This window comes from Manis javanica, chromosome 5 (genome assembly GCF_040802235.1).
Source record: "Manis javanica isolate MJ-LG chromosome 5, MJ_LKY, whole genome shotgun sequence".
NCBI classification, from domain to species: Eukaryota; Metazoa; Chordata; class Mammalia; order Pholidota; family Manidae; genus Manis; species Manis javanica.
Genome location: NC_133160.1, coordinates 112,669,196 through 112,692,876, shown reverse-complemented (window position 1 = coordinate 112,692,876; position 23,681 = coordinate 112,669,196). Strand labels below are relative to the sequence as shown.

Sequence of the window (23,681 nt, the reverse complement as noted above, 5' to 3'; positions counted from 1 at the left end):
AAGAAGATACATAGGAGAAAAATCTAGATGATCTTGGGATAGTGGTGACTTTTTAAATATAACACCAAAAGCATGACCCATGAAAGAAAAAAATCAACATGCTGGACTTCATAAAACTTAAAAAACAAGCCATAGACTGGGAGGAAATCTTTTCAAAACACATATCTAATAAAGGACTGGTATCCAAAATACACCAATAAAACACTTAAAACTCAACAGTGAGAAAACAAACAACCCAATTTTTAAAATAGCCAAAAATATGGAACAGACCTCTCACTATACAAGGTACACAGATGGCAAATAAGCATGTGGAAATATGCTCAACATCATATGTCATTGCAGAACTGAAAATTGAAACAATGAGATACCTCTACATTCCTATTAGAATGGCTCAAATCCAAAATCCATGACAGCAAGGATGTAGAGAAATAGGAACTCTCATTCATTGCTGGTGAGATTGTAAAATGGTGCAGCCACCTTGGAAGAGAGTTTGGCAATTTCTTATAAAACTAAAGATCTTCTTACTATAACATCCAGCAATCATGCCAGTTAGTATTTATCCAACAGAGTTGAAAACTTATGTTCACACAAAAACCTGCATATAGTTGTTTATAGCAGCTTTATTCACAATTTCTGAAACCTGAAAGCAACCAAGATGTCCTTCAATAGGTGAATGGATAAACAAACCGGTCATCCATACTATGGAATATTATTCAGTGATGAAAAGAAATTAGCTATTCGGGCATGACAAGACATGAAGGAAACTTGCAAGCATATTACTAAAAAGCCAATCTAAAAAAAATACATATTATATGATTCCAATTTTATGACATTCTGGAAATGGCAAAACTATGGAGAGAGTGAACAGATCACTGGTTGCCAGGGGTTCAGGGGAAGGGAAGAAGGGATGACTAGGTGAAGCACAGGGCATTTTTAGGGTGGTGAAACTATTTTGCATGACACTGTAATAGTGGATACATGTTATTACACACTTGTTAAAACCCTAGAATGTACAACACAAGGGATAAGTCCCAATGTAAACTATAGACTTTAGTAGTTAAAATAATATATCAATATTAGCTCATTAATTGTAACAAATGAACCACACTAATTTAACATGTTAGTAATAAGGGAACCTTGAGTCTGGCAAAGGGAGTCTATGGTAGCTCTATATTTTCTGCTCAATTATTCTGTAAACATGAAACTACTAGAAACATAAAGTCTATTAATTTAAAAGAAAAAAGAATCATGGGCTTTGGAAACAAAAATGACAAAAGTTGTATCAATTTATGTGTATTAGCAGAATCACAAAAGTGCCCATCATACTGTACCCTTCCTGTTTCCATGTGACCACTTTATACACAAAATTGCTTTGATATGTAGTTACTGCTATTCGTTTATAAGTGAATTTGAACATTTTTCATGTTTATTGGATATTTACATTTCTTATTTGTGAATTCTGTATCCATATTTTTAGCACACCAATTTTTTTAGAGTATATGCTATCTTCATCTGGGTATGTAAAAACTCTATTATAGATATTAACCCTTTCTCTATTGGAAATATTTTTCTAGCTTGTGATTTTTCTTAATTTTATTTATGGTTGTGTGATTAAGAAGTTTTATTTAGTCAACATTTTTATATTTTCCTTTTTCTTTTTGTATGCCTTGTAATACTTTTATTGATTTATTTTTAATATTTACTGTTTAATTCACAAGGAATATATTGATTTATAATGAGAAAAATACATTTTTAAAATTAGAATATATCTATGAAAGGAACAATTCTAAAACATTCTTTAGATATGACTCGTATGGCTAATTAAAAAATTATTAAACACAAGCTCTTCCTGAAATTTCTGGAGCCCAATAAAGAATCTTGCTCTTCCCCATTCCAGTCCTTTGACCCTTAGGATACACACCATGGCTATTTGTATGGGACATACATTTTCAAATTAAAACTTCTACAAGCTTTTGGTTTCAAGGGAAGAACATAAACTTGCACTGTTGTTGTTAAACTTAAGGTTTATTTTGTGATTTCATTTGTTGCCTATTACATTTTGACTCTGGAATCACATTATGTTAGATTTGTTTCTAAAATAATTCTTAAATTATGTCTGTAATGCAGCTTCTCCAAATATGGTTTTCTCTAATGGCCTGAGTCCATCACAGGCAAACTTATGAGTTAATGATGTAAAATAGATAATGTCTGGGGAGAGTATGTGCTTCTCAACCCGGCCTAGCTCCATCCTCCAAAGACAGAAGATGAACAAAAAAGCTAAAAATAAAAGCTTGATCTCATTCAGTTTGATTAGACTCTTCTATTTTGAGACTGTCTGACCAAACCTATCTCTTATTGTTATATTTCTGTTAGAAGACAGTTATAAAAGTGGAATATAAATACACTCTTTGGAATATAAATATATTACTTATGTTGTATATCAAGAATGGGTAAGTAGGAAACAAGACAAAAATAGAGTGTTGCTAAAGCTCTCATCCACATCATGGGTGCCTCAGTGGCACCGATCAAGCACAGGTAGCACAAACTGCACAGCACGTGTATAGAATTTGATATATGAATAAAATAAATTATATTATCCTAGAACTATTTCATTTCTATATGCTAAAAGAACCTTTATGGAACATTAATCTAAGATAATTCTATGTCAAAATACCAATTACGTGTGTATATGTGTGTATGTATATATACAAACACATACATACATACATGTTCACGATGTTTGTACTCGAACCAAATCATATTACATAGTTTTTCTGTTTTCTCACCTATAGCATAAGGGGAATCAACTGGGTAATTTTAAATGCCTTTGAAGCTCTAAAAAAGTATAAATCCATACAATATTAATTCAGACAGAATATTTACATCATCAATTACTTAAATTATTTTTTTATAAACAGCATTCAGCAATGTAGGGTAGAGAAGCAGTACAGTATATGGTTAAAAACACAGGCTCTAAATTCAGGCTGTCTTGGTTAAATCTTGGCACAACTGTGTTTTTGTGTGTGGACTCTATGTAAGTCACTCAGTTTCTTCATCTGTAAAATAGGTATGATAATAGCACTTATCTCATGTGGGTAGCTGTGAGGAATAAATTAGATAATCTACAGAAAGAACTTTGCACTCTGCCTGGTATTCAGTAAATACCAGCTATTATTAGAATTATGGAATAAGAAGACTAAAATGAGACAAGGTAAAGGAAGGGTAATGAAGGATAATGCAAACAGTAATATCCTACTTCTCAACATAATACCTAGCATTTATTTCTACTGTATCTGAAGCACCACTAAAATGACACTAAGAGAATTAACAAGAAGAAAGGACAGATAACATTAAATGAGTAATGATGACAAAATTTTGGGAGATGGGAAGCAAATGGATAATTCATGATTGATTTAGCAGAACAAAGAAAGCTAAAATTTTAAATGACAACAAGAAGCAAGCTGCTCTGCATCAGAGTATTCCAGAAAAGCTCAGGAATTGGAGGGCTCATGTATTCTAAAGCTAGGGTAAGAGATAGGGTAGCAAAATGGGAGGATTGGCTAAAAGTCCCTGAGAGAAGCTGTGAGAATCCCAGAACTCTCCCCACAGTCAGGTAACTACTCATTCTTTTCCCCTAAGTGAATTTAGAGGCTTTATCTCTGCATGAGGTTGAACCAGAGAACTTTAGACCCCAAAGGGACATGTGGCACAGCAGGAGAAAGACTGAGCACAGGAGCGTGAAGTGAGATTGCACAGGCAGATTCCCCAGCCTCCCCACGCCGCTCCCCTCTCAGAACACTGTAAATTGGATCTACAGATACAAATCAGTAGGAAGAAAATTCCTCTTCAGAGAAACTGACAGGACTATGAGAAGAGACCTATGGATAATTTTTGAGTCCCTCCATAAAAAACAATATCTAACCTTCTACTATAACTTGACAAATCCTGTCAACCTTACAAAGAACTTTTAATTGACTTTTTAGGGCCTATATCTTCAATGTGAATGGAGACCCAGTGATCACAAAACCTTGAAGGGAACTCTCTAACAAGGAAGTCAGACATCAAAACAAACAGAAAAAGTGGATTTGAAGAAACATCAGTAATTCAGGTGACAGAAGAAATTACTAAAAACCTAAAGTTAATATTCTTATACAGAAATGAGAAAGTATCTCATTCATGAAAGAACAAGAACATTATATAAAGATTTAAATAATTTAAAAAGGGTTCCTGGATATTAAAAAATATATATGATATCAGAAAAAATTTAAAAGATGTTTGGAAGGTAGACTTCAGGTAACTTCCCAAAAAGTGGGAATTAAAAATAAGGAGATGGAAAATGGAAGTCAAAATTAAGTAAGATAGGAGAATCAATCCAAGAGGTCTAATAGGTGAGTAACAGGAATTCCAGAAAGGGAAAACTGAGAAGATGAGGGAGAAAATGATCAAATAAATGGTACAAGAAGATTTCTGAGAATGAAAAAGCATAAGAGCCAAATAAGTTCCTGGCAACATGAAGAGAAGACCCCCAGCAGGGATTATCCTGAATGAATTCCAGAAATAAAGAAAAGACCCTAGAAGCTTTAAGAAAAAACAAAAACAAAAGCAGTTCACATACAAAGGCTCTGGAACCCAAATGACACAACATCAATGAAACTTTGAGCATCAGTCAAATGTAAGTGAAGAATAAAAGTATTTTCAGACATGCAAAGTTTTAAAACACTTAGTGAAATGCACCCTTTCACAGTTAGCTGCTGCATCATATGCTCCAAAAAGAAAGAAATAAACCAAGAAAGGGAATTAAACCTAAAAGAGAAAAAAAGAAGAGACTTCCCAGAATTATAGTAGAAAGAAAATTCAAGAAGGCAACCACACAGCAAGCCTAGAGACAACAACCCAGAATAGAACAGGAATATAGAGGGCTTTAAAAGACATGATACATAATACATGACTATATAAACAAATAAAGGAACTGATAAAATATCTGATTACTTTGCTCATATTAAAAGAAATTTTATAGTTTTTCCAAAAAATTTTTGTAGGTTAACTAGTTCTAGATATATAGAAAAGTAAGCAAAGTAAAACAAACAATTATTAAATCTAAAGGCAAAAAGGGAATATAATCACAGTTCACTGCAAAGTTCAGCTAGGGAACAATATTTACATAGTCATAATAATTTAAGCTCTCAATGTGACTTAACCAAAATGTATGAGATGATTATATAGGGGGGATCACACAGGGAAAAGAAATATGTGTATGTGTGTATGTATGTGTGTCAGGTTAAAAGAGAGTTAAATTTTTATATTCCTTAGCAGAAGTTTATAGATAATATCTAAAATATCTAAAATGAGTTATAGTATACGGATAACAGCAGAGGACTTTTTCCAGTAGTGGTAGATAACCCTTCTGTTCAAATGCACTAGAAAAGTAAATAAATTTAGTTTTTAGTCTGCTTGCTAACCTTAAAGAGCTACTGACACAGTACATAATGGTGGGGCCAAAATCTCAAACAAAAGGAAATCTAGAGAAAAGAGGCATTTGGGGATATTTTTTTCAGAAACATTCTAAAGCAGCAGCTGAGAGACTGAGAAAGTGAGATGAGCTTTTTGAGAATCAAGAAGCTAAAGGCATTAAAAACTGAAACTATATCAAAGAAATGGAAGATAATTGGTAAACTTTAGGCTTTGGGAATAAGAGCCTTAATCTGAATCATCTCCTTTCTCAAATGAATTAAGGTGATGTGGGATTGTTTGTGCCTTCAATTTAGCTACCAGCCAAAAGCAAATATAAATCCTCTGTGGAAAAAAAATCTAGAATCCAAAATTACCTATGTAATTTTTCATATTCAATGTTCAGAACTTAATTATTTTAAAAGGAAACAAATGATGAAAAAATGAGCCAAGACCTTAACAGACACTTTACCAAAGAAGAGAGGGCAGGTAAGCATATGAAAAGATGTTCTACAGCACATGTCAGCAGGGAAATGCAAAGTAACACCACAATGAGATACTACTATACTCCTATTAGAATGGCCCAAATCCAGAAGACTAACACCACCAAATGCTGAAAAGGCTGTGGACCAACAGGAACTCTCAGTTCATTACTAATGAGAATACAAAATGGTGCAGCCACTTTGGAAGACAGTTTGGCAGTTTCTTACAAAACTAAAAATATATTATCATATGATCAAAATTACCATATATGACATTCTGGGAAAGGCAAAACTATGGAGACAATAAAAAGGTCACTGGCTGGCAGGTGTGGGAGTGAGTGGGTAGGGTGAAGAGGAATTGCACAGGGGATTTTGAGGGCAGTGAAAATACTTTGTATAGTATATGACAATGGACGTTATGCTGTACATTTGTCTATACCCATAGGAGGTATGTCACCAAGAGTGAATCCCAACATAAACTATGGACTTTGGGTGCTTATGATGTGTCAATGTAGGTTCATCCTTGTTAACAAATGTACCGTTCAGGTCAGTGGTGGTGATGATGGGGAAGGCTGTGCAGGTGTGGTGGCAGAGCATATGTGGGAAATCTCTGTACCTTCTTCTCAGTTTTGTTGTGAACCTAAAACTGCTCTAAAAAAAGTTAAGTGTTGAAAAAAACAACAACAAAGAGACCAGAGAACATGATTAGAAACCAAAAGAAATAATGAATCCACAGGGGATTCAGACAACAGAGTTATTTTACACCATTTAAAAAATGTTACTTAATAGTGTAAGTCCCAGAAGGAAACAAGAGAGTAAGGTAGGAAAAATAATTGAGAAGGTAAAGAATAAAAAATTTTCAAAATCAATGAAAGCTATTAACCTACAAATCCAGAAAGGTGGGTGATTGCCAAGAAATATAAAGACAAAGACCACACCTATGTACATCACAAACTGCTATAAGCTAAAACAAAGAGAAAATCTTAAAAGCAGTCAGGGAAAAAATTACCTCCAAAAGAGCAAAAAGAAGACTTAAAACTTACTTATCAGTAGAAACACTAGAAACAATAGAAATTTGAACACAATGTTCTAACAATGAATTCAACTTATTCACCTATTAGACAAATATTTATGGAATATCTATTATATGCTAGATACTGTTCTAGGTATTTGGGCCACATCCATGAGCAAAACAAAGAATGTATGTTATTGTGCTAAATTAGATAATAAACATTTTTAAGAAAAAAAATTAATTGCAGAAAGCATGCTAGACAGTCTATTTAGAAAACATAGCTCATTTTGCTGTTAGAATTATTAAGATTTTAATTCAATAGACTAATGACTGGTACTTTTTCAGTGATGGATGAGATTCTCTGTAATCAAGTAAAGGTTGTCTATTAAGCAGGCAGGCAAAATGAAAAGTCATGGAATTTCAGAGCTGATCTTCCCAGATGACCCTAGAGATCAGCTAGTCCAGATTCCTCATTAGAGATGAAGAGTAAGGTACCATACTTAACTGGCTTTCTGAGGTCACACGAGGCAGTGAGAGTCACATCTGGGGTCTCAGTGACTCCTGGTCAGTGTTCTTCCCTGTCTCTTGTTTGGTTTGTGGAGTTACTCTGGGAGGAGGGTTTAATTTAATTAATTTAATTTGTTATCACTGTTATATGTACATAGCTTAAAGGTAAAATGATTCTATAACAAAACAAAAAGCAGCAGTCTCTTGCCTCTCTTCCACATACCTCCAACTTCCAGTCTCCCAAGAGAACGATGTTTAACTTCTAATATTCTATTGTTTGATAGAATGTTTATTACTTGCTGTGTGACAGTGTGTTTTCAGTGCACACACCTGGAGTGCATGAGAGGCATCCATTTTAATTAGCAGTCATTTCCCAGTTTGTGCCTTTCATTTAAACAGCACAGGTGGAAACCTGGCAGATCACTGGTGGTCCTGCTGCCATGACATGGTAGGACTGTCAACTAATGGAAGTTGATCTTCATGTGTGGTTTGGAAGTAAGTCTCATTTCTTTAGAGCTGGAGCTGAGTTCTAGTTGCAGGGAATTAGTGGTTCCAAAATCTGTACCTTCAGAGGAGACAAAGTCTGACACATATTTTTTTTTCCTGAGCTTTTAAAGTACGAAAAGTTAAACAAAAAAATTTTCAAAATCTCTAACATTTTAACTAAAGGGAATAAAAACATCTTAATGATTATAGGAGTTCACATATAGTTCATGAAGAAACAGTACACAGCAAATCACTGTCATCTTGGTGAAAGAGTAGATACACCCCTTTTGGCTTTGGCGTTTGAAGCGATACTTATTTCACCCATCTCAGTATTTACTTCGTAATCTGGAAATGCTTAGATGGCAAGAATTGAACGTAAGGCTATTAAATAACTTAAACAATTATTAACATTTTTGTCATTGGATATTTCAATATTTGTTTTCCCCAGAGAAAACACCAAATAGTAAACATTTTCATTCATCTGGTCTGTATAAATCTAAAATCTAGTAATTGAAAATATCATCATTATTGACATATTGTTTAGTGAAATTCTTCTGAATTTAAAATTATTTACATGTTAGGACATTTGCATCATGGATTACTTGACTAGTTACTTACATGATACAGGAAGCTGGCTGTAGACTGTGAAGATGGTATATTAGAATGAGAATGGGCAGTAAAGGACTGCAGAACACGTGGTTTCAAAGAAGAATTTGAGGTGTATCCAGGACCCTGCAGTTCCTGGAAAACAATACAGATATGAGCAAAGTAATTGTCAACCTACAACTAGGATTGTGAAATCAAAATACTATTTCTGAAAACATAATTTCAGTCTTACATGTTGAACATCTACAAAGTTATAAACCAAACTAATAAGCAAGATGATTCTGGGTATCTAAAGTTACTCTTTGAGGACTAAGCATGTGCTTAGGAAGATGCCTCATACTTCTGGTTGATAAAAGCATTCCAGATGTGAAAATATACCTAGGGTTGTAGGCTTCTACACTGGTTTCTAACTTTTGCCAAAGACATGCTAGTTGTCACATACCACCGAGAAAGATCCTCCACAACTATGGAGGGCTCTAGCTTGTGACAGTATCGTATCCAAAATTGAGACTATGCAGTTTTAAGCTATGCCTGCAACTTTAAAATATACTGGAAAACAGACATATTTCAGCAGAAAATGTACTGTTTTTAAACAAAATATGTTTTTTTCATGCAGATTAAATCATTTTTGCTATTTTCCAAACAAGTCAAACACACTTGTACTTTGGGCCTTTCTACTTGCTTGACACCCTTCCATATGCAAAACTTCCCTCAGGTATCCCCAAAACAGGTCCTTTTGTGTTTCCCTCACTTATTATAAACTTAACATAATGCATGGTGCTTCAATTTGTTACTCTCTATAAAAAAGGTAGGTATTTTATGTTGATACGTAATGATGTTTATACAAATTTTATAATTGCTAGTATTGGACCATGTTGAAAGTATAGTTGAAGGTATCTCAGGCAAATGAAAAATATATCAAACAAAGGCATTATTTTTGCTTAAACCATTACTTATGATGTGAAAAAAGACCTTACTTTTACATCCAAAGTATGTTGAAGTTTTAGGCGCACAGATTCTTGTTCCTGACGTTGTATTATATCTTGGCATTCTGCAAACTGCAAAGATGCCTACAATCAAGCAACCACATGTGGTTTACCCTCCATTCTTTATGCAATCTTATTTTATTAACCTATAAATACAGAGCTACCATCTCTTCAAGGAAGCTTCCGCTACTCTTAGAACACTGTACAACATCTATTTATCTGTTTTATTCAATAAGCCCAGGACAATTGGAGGTCATGTTTTTATCCTTTATATCCCCAGCATCTACATAGCATTTAGTATGTAGATGGCACTCAGAATGAATGAATAAAGGCAGAAATAAGCAAATAGCATTAGTAATGTAAAAAAGTTTACATAAAAGTAACCATACCTGAAATTCACTGAATTAGTATATCATGTTTTAAGACCAAAGTTGGCATAAATGGGATCACAGATCACTTTATCTAACCATGAGGTCTGATTTCTGAAGGATCAAGAACAAGTTTGAATACTTTTTAGTCTAGAATTTTCAGGTGACAGGAAGATTTGTTCCTCTATAATAAAGTTCACTGACAAACACAGGGTCTTTAATCCTTCTCATTCTTTAACCTATGCTTTCTACCTGCATTTCCTGGACCCCACAAGGTGCCAGACATTAATGTAACTTGATCATTTTATCGATGTTATTAACGGACTGTATTCTACCTATTGTTCATGTCATTCCTGGTGGTAAGTTAGATTTAAGACATTCTTATTCATTCAGTTCACTAAGGATACCAGGAGCATCTTGTATTTTATATCTTACTCCTCTTGTGACTGGGGTAGGCTGAATAAGAAAATTTTGTAAAAAGTAGATTTTATAACTATGTTTTTAAAGCTCATAAGAGCCTTCTCTATAAGATACGGTTTTTCCTTGTGCTAGGTGGTTGAGATATAACACAGATTTGGTTCCTATCAACACGGAGCTTTCATTCAAAACAATTCTATTTAGTCAATAGCTATTTAGTTGGTAACTACTTTATTTTTTGTTATTAGCGACCTTATCAAGAGCAACTTCCATATTAGCAATCTTCTCTTTTAAACGGTGTTCCTGAGATTTCAGGACTTCTAGTTCTCCAGCCATCTTGTTTTTTTCTGTTGAAACAGTATTCAATTCCTGGCTTAACTGACTCTTCTCTTCCTTTAGAAAATGCTTTTCCTACATTATAGAGGAGAAAGTATCAGAAATAATATGCTTACATAAATGTTGAGATGTGATGGAAATATAAACTATTATATAACAGTTGAACTACAGTTTAATTTATATTCCATTTAATTGCTTCTGAGCTGGAGTTGGGAGCTGCTAGAATTATGTTACTGTGTACTCTCATTTTTATCACTACTAGTAATATATTTCTTCTAGGCTTGATATGTCATGAAACCAACAAAATATGTAACTATGGTGTCATAAAAAGAGTGTTGTAAATTGAGAATGAGTAATTATACACCAAATTTTATTGAAACTTGTTTAAAATGACAGAGAGATTTAAAGAAGACATTTATTTGAAAGCTTTATGGGTTTCTGTTTTGTTTCAAGGTTGACTATTCATTTCACAAATGCCTAGTGCAGATCCTCTCACATAAAAAATGGGACACACAATTCCTGCCCACAAGGCACTTAGGATCCAATGATGAAAATAAGCTTACTGATATGAAAAATTAGCTCATTCCTTTTAAAAAAACATAATGGAATAGGTGGGCAAAAAGAAACACATAGTAGTCAAAATACAGACCTCAACTTACTGAGTCTGTATTTCTTTAAATATATTTCCTTTTCATAGAGAAAAAGTTTAATGTAAACAAGGCAGAAGTTATCAATATTGTAAATAAACATTTTGGGTGCAAATAATTTTTCCTTTTCTTGATGAGTTAGGCAGAAAAGCCTTCAAAAGAAAGAGGGATTCATTTTGCAAACTGCCTCCTTCTGTTCTGTTTGAAGGGAATGTCACTGAGCTTTTATGAATACTGTCCTTTGACTAGGGGGCAGGCATCTCTGATGACAGCAGGCAGTAACCTCTTAATGCCCTAAGTGTCTTGGGGAGGAGGAGAAGCACTGTTTTAGGTTCCAAGTAGGAAATAATGGAAGAAGAAAAGAACAAATTTAGGATAAGAGTAAAGGAGAGGAGAAAAAAATGGAAGAGAAAAGAGGGAATCAGTCCATCTGAGGAGTAGTACGTATGTATTTGCTAATATTTAGCCTCATTCTAAAAAAAGGACTTCACAGCTCACTTGGGGTGTGGGGAAAGCAATTATTCTAGTTGCACTTACTATTTTCTACTTAAGCTCCTTACTGTCTCACCTCTATTACAGTCAGTTCTTTTGAAAATGCAAATTTGTTCCAAAGTGATTGCATATCAGGGAACATTTGACCATAACACAAACTTCACATTTATTATGTGCAGCTTCATTTATGAGAAATACTAGATCAATGCAGAAAACTGCACCCAGCTAGACAGAGCTATACAGGAATACATGCATACTCCTCAAACATCTACCAACTACCTCGGTTTGCCTTGTCTTATGAGCTGTACCCATGCATATCTGGTATTATAGAAAGCCCTCTTTCTACCCCTTCACAGTAACTCACAAGCTGTAACCTTTCGACACACACTTCCAAAAGCAAGCTTCAGGTCTTTTTAAAGATAAAGGGCCATACTTACTGTATTACTTATGTTTTCTTAACTATATAACATGTGTAAATTGTGCTACCATTTTCATTAGGCTCTAAGTGACAAAATTTGTTAACATGGTGCTCCTAATCCCACTGTTACTCTAAACCCTGTGCACAGAGCACAGTGACTTCAGGAACACATATGGTGCATTATAGCACGACTGTCTGTGCTTGTGAGCAATCATTCCCTGTCTCTACCAGGGATGTCCTTTTGCCCATTTCCTGCATTTAAAGTATTACCTCTTTTCATGATCCTATTCAAATGTTCTTCCAGAAACTTTTCCCTCATTCTCTCAGTCAGAAATCACCTCTTTCTTTTCTCCAGAGTACTCTGCATCTTGGCTATGTTTTATTCAGTCTTGTAATATGTTAACAAGTGAACACACTGGTTGCCCCTGCCCCACCCAGGACAGGGACTCACCTTATTTGCATTTGCCATTGCTTCTTCCAAAAACTCTATCTTGCTGCAAAGGGCATCAATCTGACCTCTCTTCGCTGTGATTTGCTTCTGCATGCCCATTGCCACTTTCATAGCTGGAAAAAAAGAGAGGGAGCAAATTGTGCCTTCGTTTTTAAAGTTTCTAGATTTTGAGATGCTACAATAATTTGGTGGTTAAAGTTTATGAGAACATGAAAAGTAAGATTCTCCAAGGCACCTGGACAGTTTCAAGGGAGAGATCACGGAAAAAGATCTTCAGATTTCACAGTATTAGGATATAACAATTTCCAGCAATTGCTCAGAGATTTTGAGCTGAGAAATACATATATATAGAAAGAGAAAGAGACAGAGAGAAAGAGTAATGTTTTGTGATTTCCTTGCTACTGAAAAAAATTTCACTGACCATAATTTGACATTAATAAATAATACTGACCAAACTCATAGTTATAAATATAGGAAATACATTCATAAAAATGTATAGCCATATAATGAATAATGTATACAGTATTTTTACTAAAGTATTTTTCTAGAACTCATATTTGAAACACTATACAAGACATCTACTATTAGTGATCTTTTTTAAGATTCCAGTGATATCAGAAACTATTCTATTTTCATTCTCATGGTTATTGTCATGTGCTTAGAACTCACTACTATTTTGACAGTCAAATTTACAGCAACATTAGCATATATGAGATTATTTTAGTAGGACTAGTGACAGGATGAGAGTGTCCTAGATAGGTAACAAGCACTAAATACTGAAGACAAGACAGACCATTGAAAAGATATATGAAGCTCATCTTTGCTTGAAAATTCAGAGACCCTATGTTGTTTCTTACAGTCAGCTGAGGAAAGAGGCTTGAAAATGCCACTGCTTTGCATCAGGTCCAAATATAGCTTAGAGGATAAAAAGGAAATAAAAAGAAAATCTACCATGCTTTAAAAACTTTAAAAATTCTTTAAAAACAAAATTGAAGAGGATGAATGGTCTGACTTGCTAACAAGATATAGTTCCTATAGCTAAGCTGTCAAAAAATAGGGTTAATACAGGTACAAGGCATTAATTTATTAACAGATCAAAAGTCTGACACCATTTGCTCACCACTCTGAAGAATTCTTGTTTGATTAATGGGTCATGGTTGGCCTTCAAAGGTAATTTTTAAAAATAAATCTTTTTTATTTTAAGATGATTTCATTCAATGAAAACAAGCATTTGGATGCCAACACAGGATTACTTTGTCAGTTTAAAAACTGCTATGTGCCTGGGGCAGTTGTGGATGTGCCTGGGGGGCCCTGAGGAAGGGACTTTTTGGTGGGTGGACAGACCCCAAATGAGCATCTTGAGTGGCTTCTCCAAAGCCCATCATTTTCTTGATGTTAATCAGCAAAGAAAGAGCCGAACCTCCAAAAAGAGCACAAAGTATGGAAGGCTTTAAGCACTTCGATGCCATCTTTGTGCAGGAGCCCTGATAATCTTCTCTGTTACGGTTCCAGGTTTAGTGTGTGTGCTGCTGAAGTAAGCACTCACATCAATCTTTTGACAGTAAAAAATATTGAGAAACAAAAATGTTGTCTTTATTTAAATATTTATTCTTAAAGTCAGCTAATATAGCCATACCAATAAGATGTAAATAATATGAAATAGCAAATCTTCTCTTCTCTAAATTAATACTGTCATCAGCAAGGTAAGAAGGGAACATGTCTAAGCAGTGAGAAGGGACCGGCAGTCTAGCAGTTCAATCCCCGGGGCTCCTTCCCATTTTTATCACAAACAAGGAATCAAGCACTGACAATTAGGTCTATGAAGGTAATAAACCGGTGAAAAATAAGGGGTTGAATGAAAATTACTGGTAACTTGTATTTATATCAGTATTTCCCTAAAGATAATTAATTGGCAGGTACATTGAGGTCTGTTAGAAATTACTGAAATAGCTCCAGGAAAAGAAAGTCTCAGATACTTTAGGGATTAAATTAAGCACATGGCAATTTCCCTAAAAGAACCTGAGTAGAACTACTGCTATATAACACCCATCATTGATACCTATTGCTGTATATCTCTCACTGTGACACTGTGACACTGTGAAGAGGTGGCAGGCAACATATCCAGGTTTGTATTTTAATAAATCTAGACCAGTAGAATTTAAAAAACAGAAGAAAAAAAAATCTAATACAGCATACCATGACCGTCAGATCCTTCCATTGACTTTAATGTACTTCTTGTTTGTTCTAGTTCAAACTGTGCAGATTTTAATTGCATTTTCAGTTTATTTGTAGTAGTTTCCATTTCTTCCGTTTTGTTTCGAAAATTCCTTTTTAAGACTTCATAGTCCTCTGTACAATGTGAAAATCAGTAAGAGACAATTACTTTTTTCTATCCTATTGTTATGAAATATATTTATTATTAATGATCACAGAATTTTAGAGCTGGGAGATACTTCATTTAGTCATATCATCATTGTTATAGAAACTAGGTGTACATACATATTTATAGGGATCTGACCCTTTCTTTTTCATCTGCTTACATGGATCCTCTTCCTCTACCTGCTTACTGTTTACAGTTTTTTCCAGACAGTATAATTGCCTCACATCTATTTCATCTTCAACAACCTCCTTGGGTGGTCCTATCCACCCCAACAGATCTAACCACTGTCTGTGGGCAGATGAATCTCCATGACGCAGTAAGTAACTGGAGGCTGCCATGTGTCCTCGCTGACTTTTTACTTCCAGTAACTATCATAATACCTGGCCCACACTCACCATTCATATACAAGAATACACACATACACACATATTCAACTATTTGCATATTTATGTATGATGGATAGATTTACATACAAAGGGAACAAACAGAGCCAAGACCTGCCTCTTTGCTAAGATCTACCTCTGTCCATCCAGGCAGCTCCACGGATGTCCCAGTGCCATCCTGACCTATACTCTCATACTGACTACATCTCACCCTCCGGCCCTCAAGCCTGCCCCTCCTTCTGGTTTTCCTCTCACTTGCTGGTATCATTGTTCTCCTACAGCACAAACTTAAAACCTGAAACCCACACACAACCCCTCCAATCACTGGGTACCATGATCCAATCTCCAAGAATATTCTTTATTCTTCCCTCTCCTTTCATTCTCACTGCCACTGCCTTAGTCGGAGTTCTCATCCCACTTCCTGGGACCACGGCAAAGCCCGCCTTAACCAGTTGGCCTTCATCCCATTAGTCTTGCCTTTCTCTTACCTGTTGGCACTGACCTACTGAAATGTAAATTTGATGACAACAGTCTTCTACCTGATATCTTTTGCTGGCTCCATGCTGTCTGGCTCTGCCTGTCTGCTCTGACCCCTTCCTTAGCTCTAATTCCTTTGCACTTTTACTCCAACAAGTACCTCTGAGGTCACATTATGTCATTTCATGCCTTCATGCATTTGCCCATAATGTTCTCTCTGCCTAGATTGCTCTTCCGTCTCCTTTTCACCCATGAAATTCCTTTTCTACCTTCAAACCTGATGCAGACGTCACCTCCTCTCCTCCGTGTGCCCTCAGCCCACAGCCCCAGTGACCCGGCCAATATGCAGGAATCCGTTCCAGGTAAGTCTGGCTCCCACCTAGCCAGGAGCCTCACTGCTGTGTCTCTAGGGCCCCTCTCAGTATCTGGTACAATAAAATGCTCAGGGGTCACTGACTGTGTGATGTAAATGACCCTGTACCATCCTATTCATGGGTGGACTACTAGTGTTTCATTTTTTAATTTAAGGTCTTGGATTTTTCTTTCAATAAATTTGCATAAGTGTGTGTACACATTTTGCTTCATTATTAAACCTCTAATCAAGCTATTTGACTCAAAGGGCCTAAGATTTCCACTTCTTCCTTCATCCTTGAAAACTCAGTGAAGAATTTCATGGACTCTGAGGCTTGACTAAAGTTAACAATTAATGAGTGCAAGATATGGAAGCTCCTAAGGGGAAATCACCACAATTTCAGGAGATGAAATACCTCCATGGGGACAGCTTAATTATCCGTATTTGTGATGTGGGATGAGGAAACATTTTTTTACAAATGTCTTAGAATCCACACAGGACTTCACTGACAGCGCTCCTATTTTTTAGCAGAATTTGAATTGAACTAACATACCTGTAAGACTGTTTAAATCATTCCTACTAGTTTTCACCTCATTTAATAATTGATATCTCTCTTGTATGATGTCCTTCATTGCCTGTAGTCGCTTAGAGCCGGCATTCACCAGCTTCACCTTTTCTAGCTCCAGGTCACTCACTTGGGCCTCAAGCTCCCGTATCTTTGCATCCTTTTTATCTTTTAAAATCTAAATATAGGGATAAATACAAGGACAGAGTAAGAAATAAAAAACATGTAAATACTTATCCTTGATATTGTATTAGTATCCTAACTATATGCCATATCTTTTCACTATTTCCCAGGATATTAAATTTGTACTTTATTATAAAGCATCAACAGTAAGTGGGATAACAAAAGGAATATTTTACCTTGGATGTCAATTTCTAGTTTGCAACAACCCTTCATTATTCCTATTCTACATATTCATTCATTCAGAAAAATATGCACTGAGCACCAACTTTGTGCCAGGCACTATTTTACATGCTAGGATGGAGTAGCAGGGCCGGCACCAGGGGGAGGCAGGTAAGCCCCCAGGTGAGCACCTCCTTAAGCCTTGTGCCCTCCAGGCCTCCCTTGTTTCAACAAAACAGTATCATCGTCCTTACGGGGTTTCTATTCCAGTGAGAGGAGACAAAGACACATATTTGATGGGGGGTAATAAATAATATGTGACCAGAAAAAGAATTTTAGAAGGTGAGCAGGTAGAGAAAAATGAATGCAGGGGAGGGGCTAACCTGGTACACAGACAAGAGTCTGGTTGCAGTCTTACTGAAGCCTGCTACCAAGGCTGGCCCCAGGCTGGCGTCTGGGAACTTGGGTTATAGGAGGGTTCCCACCACTCTAACTGATGAGAGGCTCACTGTGTCTAAAGCAGTTCTGCAAACAAAACAATTCATGCTGAACACCTAATTTCCTTTGGCAGACTGGATTACTTGCCAGGCAAGAGGTGCCTATGTGACTAGCCCTCAGCATAAAAACCCTGGGTAAACTGAGTCTAATGAGCTTCCTTGGTTGGCAACATTTGACATGTGTTGTCACAATCATTACTGGCAGGATGAAGCACATTCTGCAGGACTCTGCAGGAGAGAACTTTCGGAAGCCTGCTCTCAGTTTCCTCCATGCACCTTTTCCCTTTGCTGATTTTGTTTTATATACTTTCACTGTAACAAATCATTTCCATGAGCGTAACTATATGCTGAGTCCTCCCAGTGAATGAGTGAGCTTGCAGGTGGTCTGAGGGTTCTGACACAGATGGTCAGGAAAGGCCTCTCTAATGAGAGGAAACCTCAAAGAGGTGAAGGAGAAAGCCACATATGTGGCAGGCTGGGCAACAGCTCTAGGCACAGATAATGAGTTCAGGGAACAGTACAGCCATCGGAATGACAGGAGGAGGAGACCAGAATATGCCAATGCAAATATGCCTTTGGCGTAAGGATTATTTTGAGGGGATTATTCTGAGAAACAGCCGGGATTATTCTGAGAAACAGCCGTCACAGGAGAAGTTCTGAAAGCAGAGTAGAATTTACTCTTTAAGGAAATTTACATTTATAAAAGAAGTTCCCCTTTGTAAGGATGTCTCTCAGAACCGGGAAGACAAAGATGACTCTGAAGCACAAGAGAATCTTCTCAGTGGAGAAGGCACAACCTTAAATATGCGCAACAAGCCTCTTCCTTGTTTACCTTAGTTTTCCTGGTTACCGTCCCATCATTTGCCTCCCCCACACCCTACTTTGTTTTAGCTGAAAATGTTATGGAAGCCTGAATTCCAAGCCACCTCTCTGAGTTGCTCATTTCCCTGGGTTTCTCCATGTATATATGAGATGCATGTGTCAATAAACTTGTTTGTTTTTCTCTTGTTAATCTGTCTTGGTTACAGAGGCCCAACCAAGAACTTAGAAGGTCAGAGGGAAAAGGATTTCTCCTCTACACTGGAGTGGAGTGAGTTGGGGAAGTAGTGGGAGATGTAGTCAGAGAGGGAGCCACGGGCAAGACTGGCCTCAGAGGCAATGTCAGGATATAAAAGTTCATCCTGAGTGACATGAGAAGCCACTGGGCAGTCCTGGGCATGGGAGTAATATAATGTAATGCTTTGAAATGTAACTCTGGCTTCTGTGTGAAGCCTAAGCATGGCGGGGTTGGAGATAGGAGTGGAAGCAGGAAGACCTGTGAGAAGGAAACTGTAAGAGCAAGTGATAAAGGTGGTGGCTCGATTGGGCTTTTGCGTAGGGCAGGGAATACAAATACGGATGCTCTATAATTTTGCCTTTTCAACTAACTGTCAGAAATCCCCAGCTTGGTACTTTGTAAACTGACCAAATCACTCCTCTTTCTTTCTCACAGAGGGCTTTTCCTCTTGACTTCTCCCAGTTCTTTTGTTAGGGGGGCTTCCATATTCTAAGTCTTACACACACCTAAGTTTAAAACCTCAAAGTCTCCTTTCCCCCAACCCTTCATTATCAACTGTTCACCAAATTTTTCCCAACCTCCAATTTGGATTATTATTACCTCTTATGTGGATTCGTACAACTGCCTCCTAACTGGTCTCTGTGTTGGTAAGGCTTCCTAGAATGAGTCCTTCCCTTCCCAGGACCCAGGTCTGCATTGTTGAATAGGTCGCCACTAGCCACATGTGACTACTGAGCACATGAAATGTGGTCAATCTAAGCAGAGATGTGTTGTAAGTGTAAAACACACCAGATTTCAAATATTTTATATTAAAAAAAGAATACAAATAGCTCAATAGTTTGCTATATTGATTGCAATATAAAAAAATAACTATTTTTTGGATATTTTGGTTAAATAAAATATTTTACTACCTTCACTTGTTTCTTTTTATGAGTTTACTAGAAAACTTATAATTATCTATGTGGCTCACATTATATTTCTAGTGGACCAAGCTGACCTAAATCCTCTCAAGAAAAATGCCTTTTGAAAAGAAACTGACTTTTATGGGTCATCAGATCATTCCTCCAAATTAAGGCCTGCTGGCCTTAAATATAATACTAGCTAATTCAGTTTGACTGTATAACTGCAGTTTAAATGTAGAGGCCACCACTGTAGTTGAAAAGTGGACATGTGACTAGCTCTTAACTACTTCAAAAAGGACTGGTAGAGAGCTACAGGCTTATCCCACTGCCCACCTGTGATGGGCTTTGGCAGTGAAGGCCTTCAGCCTTGTAAGAAAGGATCCAGTTTTGAGGACCTGCAGCTCACCCTGCGCTCTGCCATCAGTGTGTGCAGGACCCAGCCTGCAGAGGTGATAAGAATCATTTTCTAAGGCTAGTATTCTCCTCCTTCCTTCTTCCCTGGTTTGTGGAGGGAAGTGGATGTGCCCTGAAAGCTCAAGTTTTTAACTTACAATCTTTGCATCTGTTCAAAGCTCTTCTCACCTAGAAAATCTTTCCCTGAAGCTGCTCCAGCTCCCTATTTTGGAATTGAAAAATTGGCATTTACCATCTATCTTCACATTCTTTATTCAAACTTTGCACTAATCTACCCCCACTGTTGCCTTTTTCATGTCAACTCTTTCTCTCTACCCAAAACATTTAATGGCTCCCACACCATCTATAGGCTAAACTTCCCCTTGCCTTCCTTCCTCCTCTTTGTCTAGTTTTTGCCCATTTAAAGTTCTTACTTTTCTACCAAGTCTTCACTGGCCACTCTACTCAAAGTAACCACACTGCTCTGAGGTTCTCCAATATTAGAACTTGATGTGTGCTCTCTAGACCAGTATCATCAACATCATATGGAAATTTGTTTAGAAATACTGAGTGCCTGGCCCCATCATAAACCTACTGAATCAGAACCTCTGGGGGCAGGGCCCAGCAGTCTGTTTTAACGAGTCCTCCGCGTGACTCTGGTTCTGACTGAGAACTAATGCACTATAGTGTTTACTCACATACTGCCTAAGATAAAATTCCAAAGTAGTGTTGCTCTCAGGCAAGTTATTTACTGTCTCTGTGTCTCAGTTTTTTCATCTATAAATTGAGATAATAATATACCCACCTTAAGGTTTTTGTGAAGATTAAACTGATTTATTTTTAGAGTGTAAGACTTGATAGGATTCTTTCATTTGTTTGTACTCTTAACAATACTAGGAATCCATCTTTTCTTTAACAAGAAGGTGAAGCAATCATCTTTTCTCCTTTAATATGTTCTGCCAATCTATTCTGTCATCACTGGAAGTGTTAGCCATTGAGAAACCTTTGTAACTCTCTTTCAAGGTGAATTCAGCCATTAAAAAAGATATTATGATATAATCAAGTAAAAACTTAAGCACTAGACAAAATTCTAGTTCTTTATGCAATGCACTTGTGTATTTCCACAGATAGGTAATTAACATCAGTCCTATTTTTAGGATGAAGAAATTGAGTCATCAGAAGTTTATGTGATTTGACTCCTCTTACTTATCAAGTTCTAGATACAGGTGACATAAAACATTAGATATCAAATTTTTTTAAATTTATGCAATCATTTTAAGTCTTGATACGCATTTACCAAGTACCTGCTGGGTGCAAGGCACAGATATGGAGCAGGAGGTACAAAGATAGAAAGATATGTACCCTGCCTGAAGAAGTTTGCAGTCTTATAGGGAAGAAGGGACACTGCTATTTAAACATACACAGTACAATATAGAATGTGATCCAGCTTATAACAGGGACAAATCAAGTGAGGATAGAATGGGGGAAAGGAACTAATATTTACTAAATATCTTCTACAGGCCAGGAACTCAGCTAAGTCCTTGATACATATTTTTCTCATTTAAGCCTCAATAACCCAATCAGTTTGTTGGTGTTTTGTTTTACAGAAACAGAAGTCACAACTTAGTGAACAGACCAGTGTTTTACAGTTATTTAGTGCTGAAGTCTGTCTGAAGAGGCAGAAAGTACTTCACACTGTGGGAATAGAAAAGGCATCACAAAGGAGCTGGATTTTTTTACCTTTTCTCTTTTGTGTTATAGTGCTGTACCATTCTGGGCTACCCACTCCTTTTGGAATCTAATAAAGGTATGGATCCTTTTCTTACAAAAAACACACACAGGCCCTTTTAATACTTTCAAACAATTTTAGAGGGTCCACAGCCCCTCTTTACAGAACCCCTTCTCAGTAACTTAAGTCATACTTATTTGTGGGGGAAGAAGGTATTTCAGAAGCTAAGCAGCACCAGAAAACTCTACAGACCTTCAGTTCCTGCAGTTCTAGCCTCTTGTCATTAATCTCTTTCTCAAGATGAGCTTTTTCTACTTGCATAGCACCTGCGGTTCGTCCATGCTGGCCAACCAACTGCGTCATGTTTTCAATCTGCTGTCGCAAAATCTCGATCACCTTGTCCTTTTCTGCCATCTTCAGCTTAAGGGCCTCACACTCTGTCTGCATGTTTCTGAGATGATCCCCTTCATTCCTCAAGTGCTGCAGCTCCTGCAGTTTCAATTCTACCCGGGAGCGGAGATTCATGATCTCTGTATTGGTAGCCTCGATGGCTCTCTCTTTTTCCTGCAGGGAAGCTGTCAGGTCTGACACAGTCCTCTCTGAGCTCTCCAGGGTCATCTTCTTGGCTGTTAACTCTTCTACTACTTTGCGGAGCATCTCTTTGGTGGATTCAAGCTGAGCAGTCAAGGAGGACACTTTTTCTAGACTTTCGTTCTTTCCCTGAATTGCTGCCATCTGTTTGTTAAAAAAAGAGAGAATTTATTAGAATGCAATGTATTCATTTTAGGAGACTTTAACACACCACTCATTCCAAAGGACAGATCAACCAGACAGAAAATAAGTAAGGAGACAGAGGCACTGAACAACACACTAGAACAAATGGACCTAACACACATCTACAGAATGCTCCACCCAAAAGCAGCAGGATACACATTCTTCTCAAGTGCACATGGAACATTTTCAAGAATAGATCATATACTAGGCCACAAAAAGAGCCTCAGTAAATTCATAAGTATTGAAATTGTACCAACCAGCTTCTTAGACCACAAAGGTATGAAACTAGAAACAAATTATGCAAAGAAAACAAAAGCCCACAAACACATGAAAGCTTAACAACATGCTCCTAAATAATCAATGGATCAATGACCAAATAAAAACAGAGATCAAGCAATATATGGAGACAAATGAAAACAATAACTCAACACTGCAAAATCTGGGACACAGCGAAGGCCATGCTGAGAGGGAAGTATATTGCAATACAGACTTACCTTAAGAAAGAAGAACAATCCCATATGAACAGTCTAACTTCACAATTTTAATGAAAGTAGAAAAAGAAGAACAAGTGATGCTCAAAGTCAGTGGGAGAGACATAATAAAGATCAGAGCAGAAATAAATACAATTGAGAAGAATAAAACAATAGAAAGAATCAATGAAAGCAGGAGATGGTTCTTTGAGAAAATTAACAAAATAGATGACCCTGTAGCCAGACTTACCAAGAAAAAAAAAGAGTGCACACACATAAACAGAATAAGAAAAGAGAAAGGAAAAATCATGACGGACACCACAGAAATACAAAGAATTATGAGAGAATACTATGAAAAATTATATGCTAACAAACTGGATAACTTAGAAGAAATGGACAACTTTCTAGAAAAATACAACCTTCCAAGGCTGATACAGGAATAAACAGAAAATCTGAATAGACCAATTACCAGCAAAGAAATTGAATTGGTAATAAAAAAACTACCTAACAACAAAATACCTGGAACAGATGGTTTCACTGCTGAATTTTATCAAACATTTAGTGGAGACCTAATACCCATCCTCCTTAAAGTTTTCCAGAAAGTAGAAGAGGAGGGAATACTCCCAAACTCATTCTATGAGGCCAGCATCACTCTAATACCAAAACCAGGCAAAGACACCATAAAGAAAATTACAGACCAATAT

The 23,681-nt window shown here is 36.6% G+C and overlaps 1 protein-coding gene and 1 non-coding gene across 2 annotated transcripts in view; both read right to left on the bottom strand.

The window, feature by feature from the left end:
* CCDC158 (coiled-coil domain containing 158) overlaps positions 1–23,681 on the bottom strand; it is an 87,314-nt gene that overhangs the window by 33,452 nt on the left and 30,181 nt on the right. The window contains exons 9-15 of the mRNA XM_073236289.1: positions 21,986–22,468; positions 16,802–16,991; positions 14,853–15,005; positions 12,657–12,769; positions 10,565–10,723; positions 9,519–9,611; positions 8,554–8,676 (exon numbers count right to left, since the gene is read on the bottom strand). Coding sequence (XP_073092390.1) covers positions 8,554–8,676; positions 9,519–9,611; positions 10,565–10,723; positions 12,657–12,769; positions 14,853–15,005; positions 16,802–16,991; positions 21,986–22,468 — 1,314 coding nt within the window. The remainder of the gene's footprint in view (positions 1–8,553; positions 8,677–9,518; positions 9,612–10,564; positions 10,724–12,656; positions 12,770–14,852; positions 15,006–16,801; positions 16,992–21,985; positions 22,469–23,681) is intronic.
* Positions 14,091–14,198, bottom strand: LOC118969286 (U6 spliceosomal RNA). The gene has a single exon (XR_005057245.1). It is a non-coding gene; the product is annotated as a U6 spliceosomal RNA (small nuclear RNA).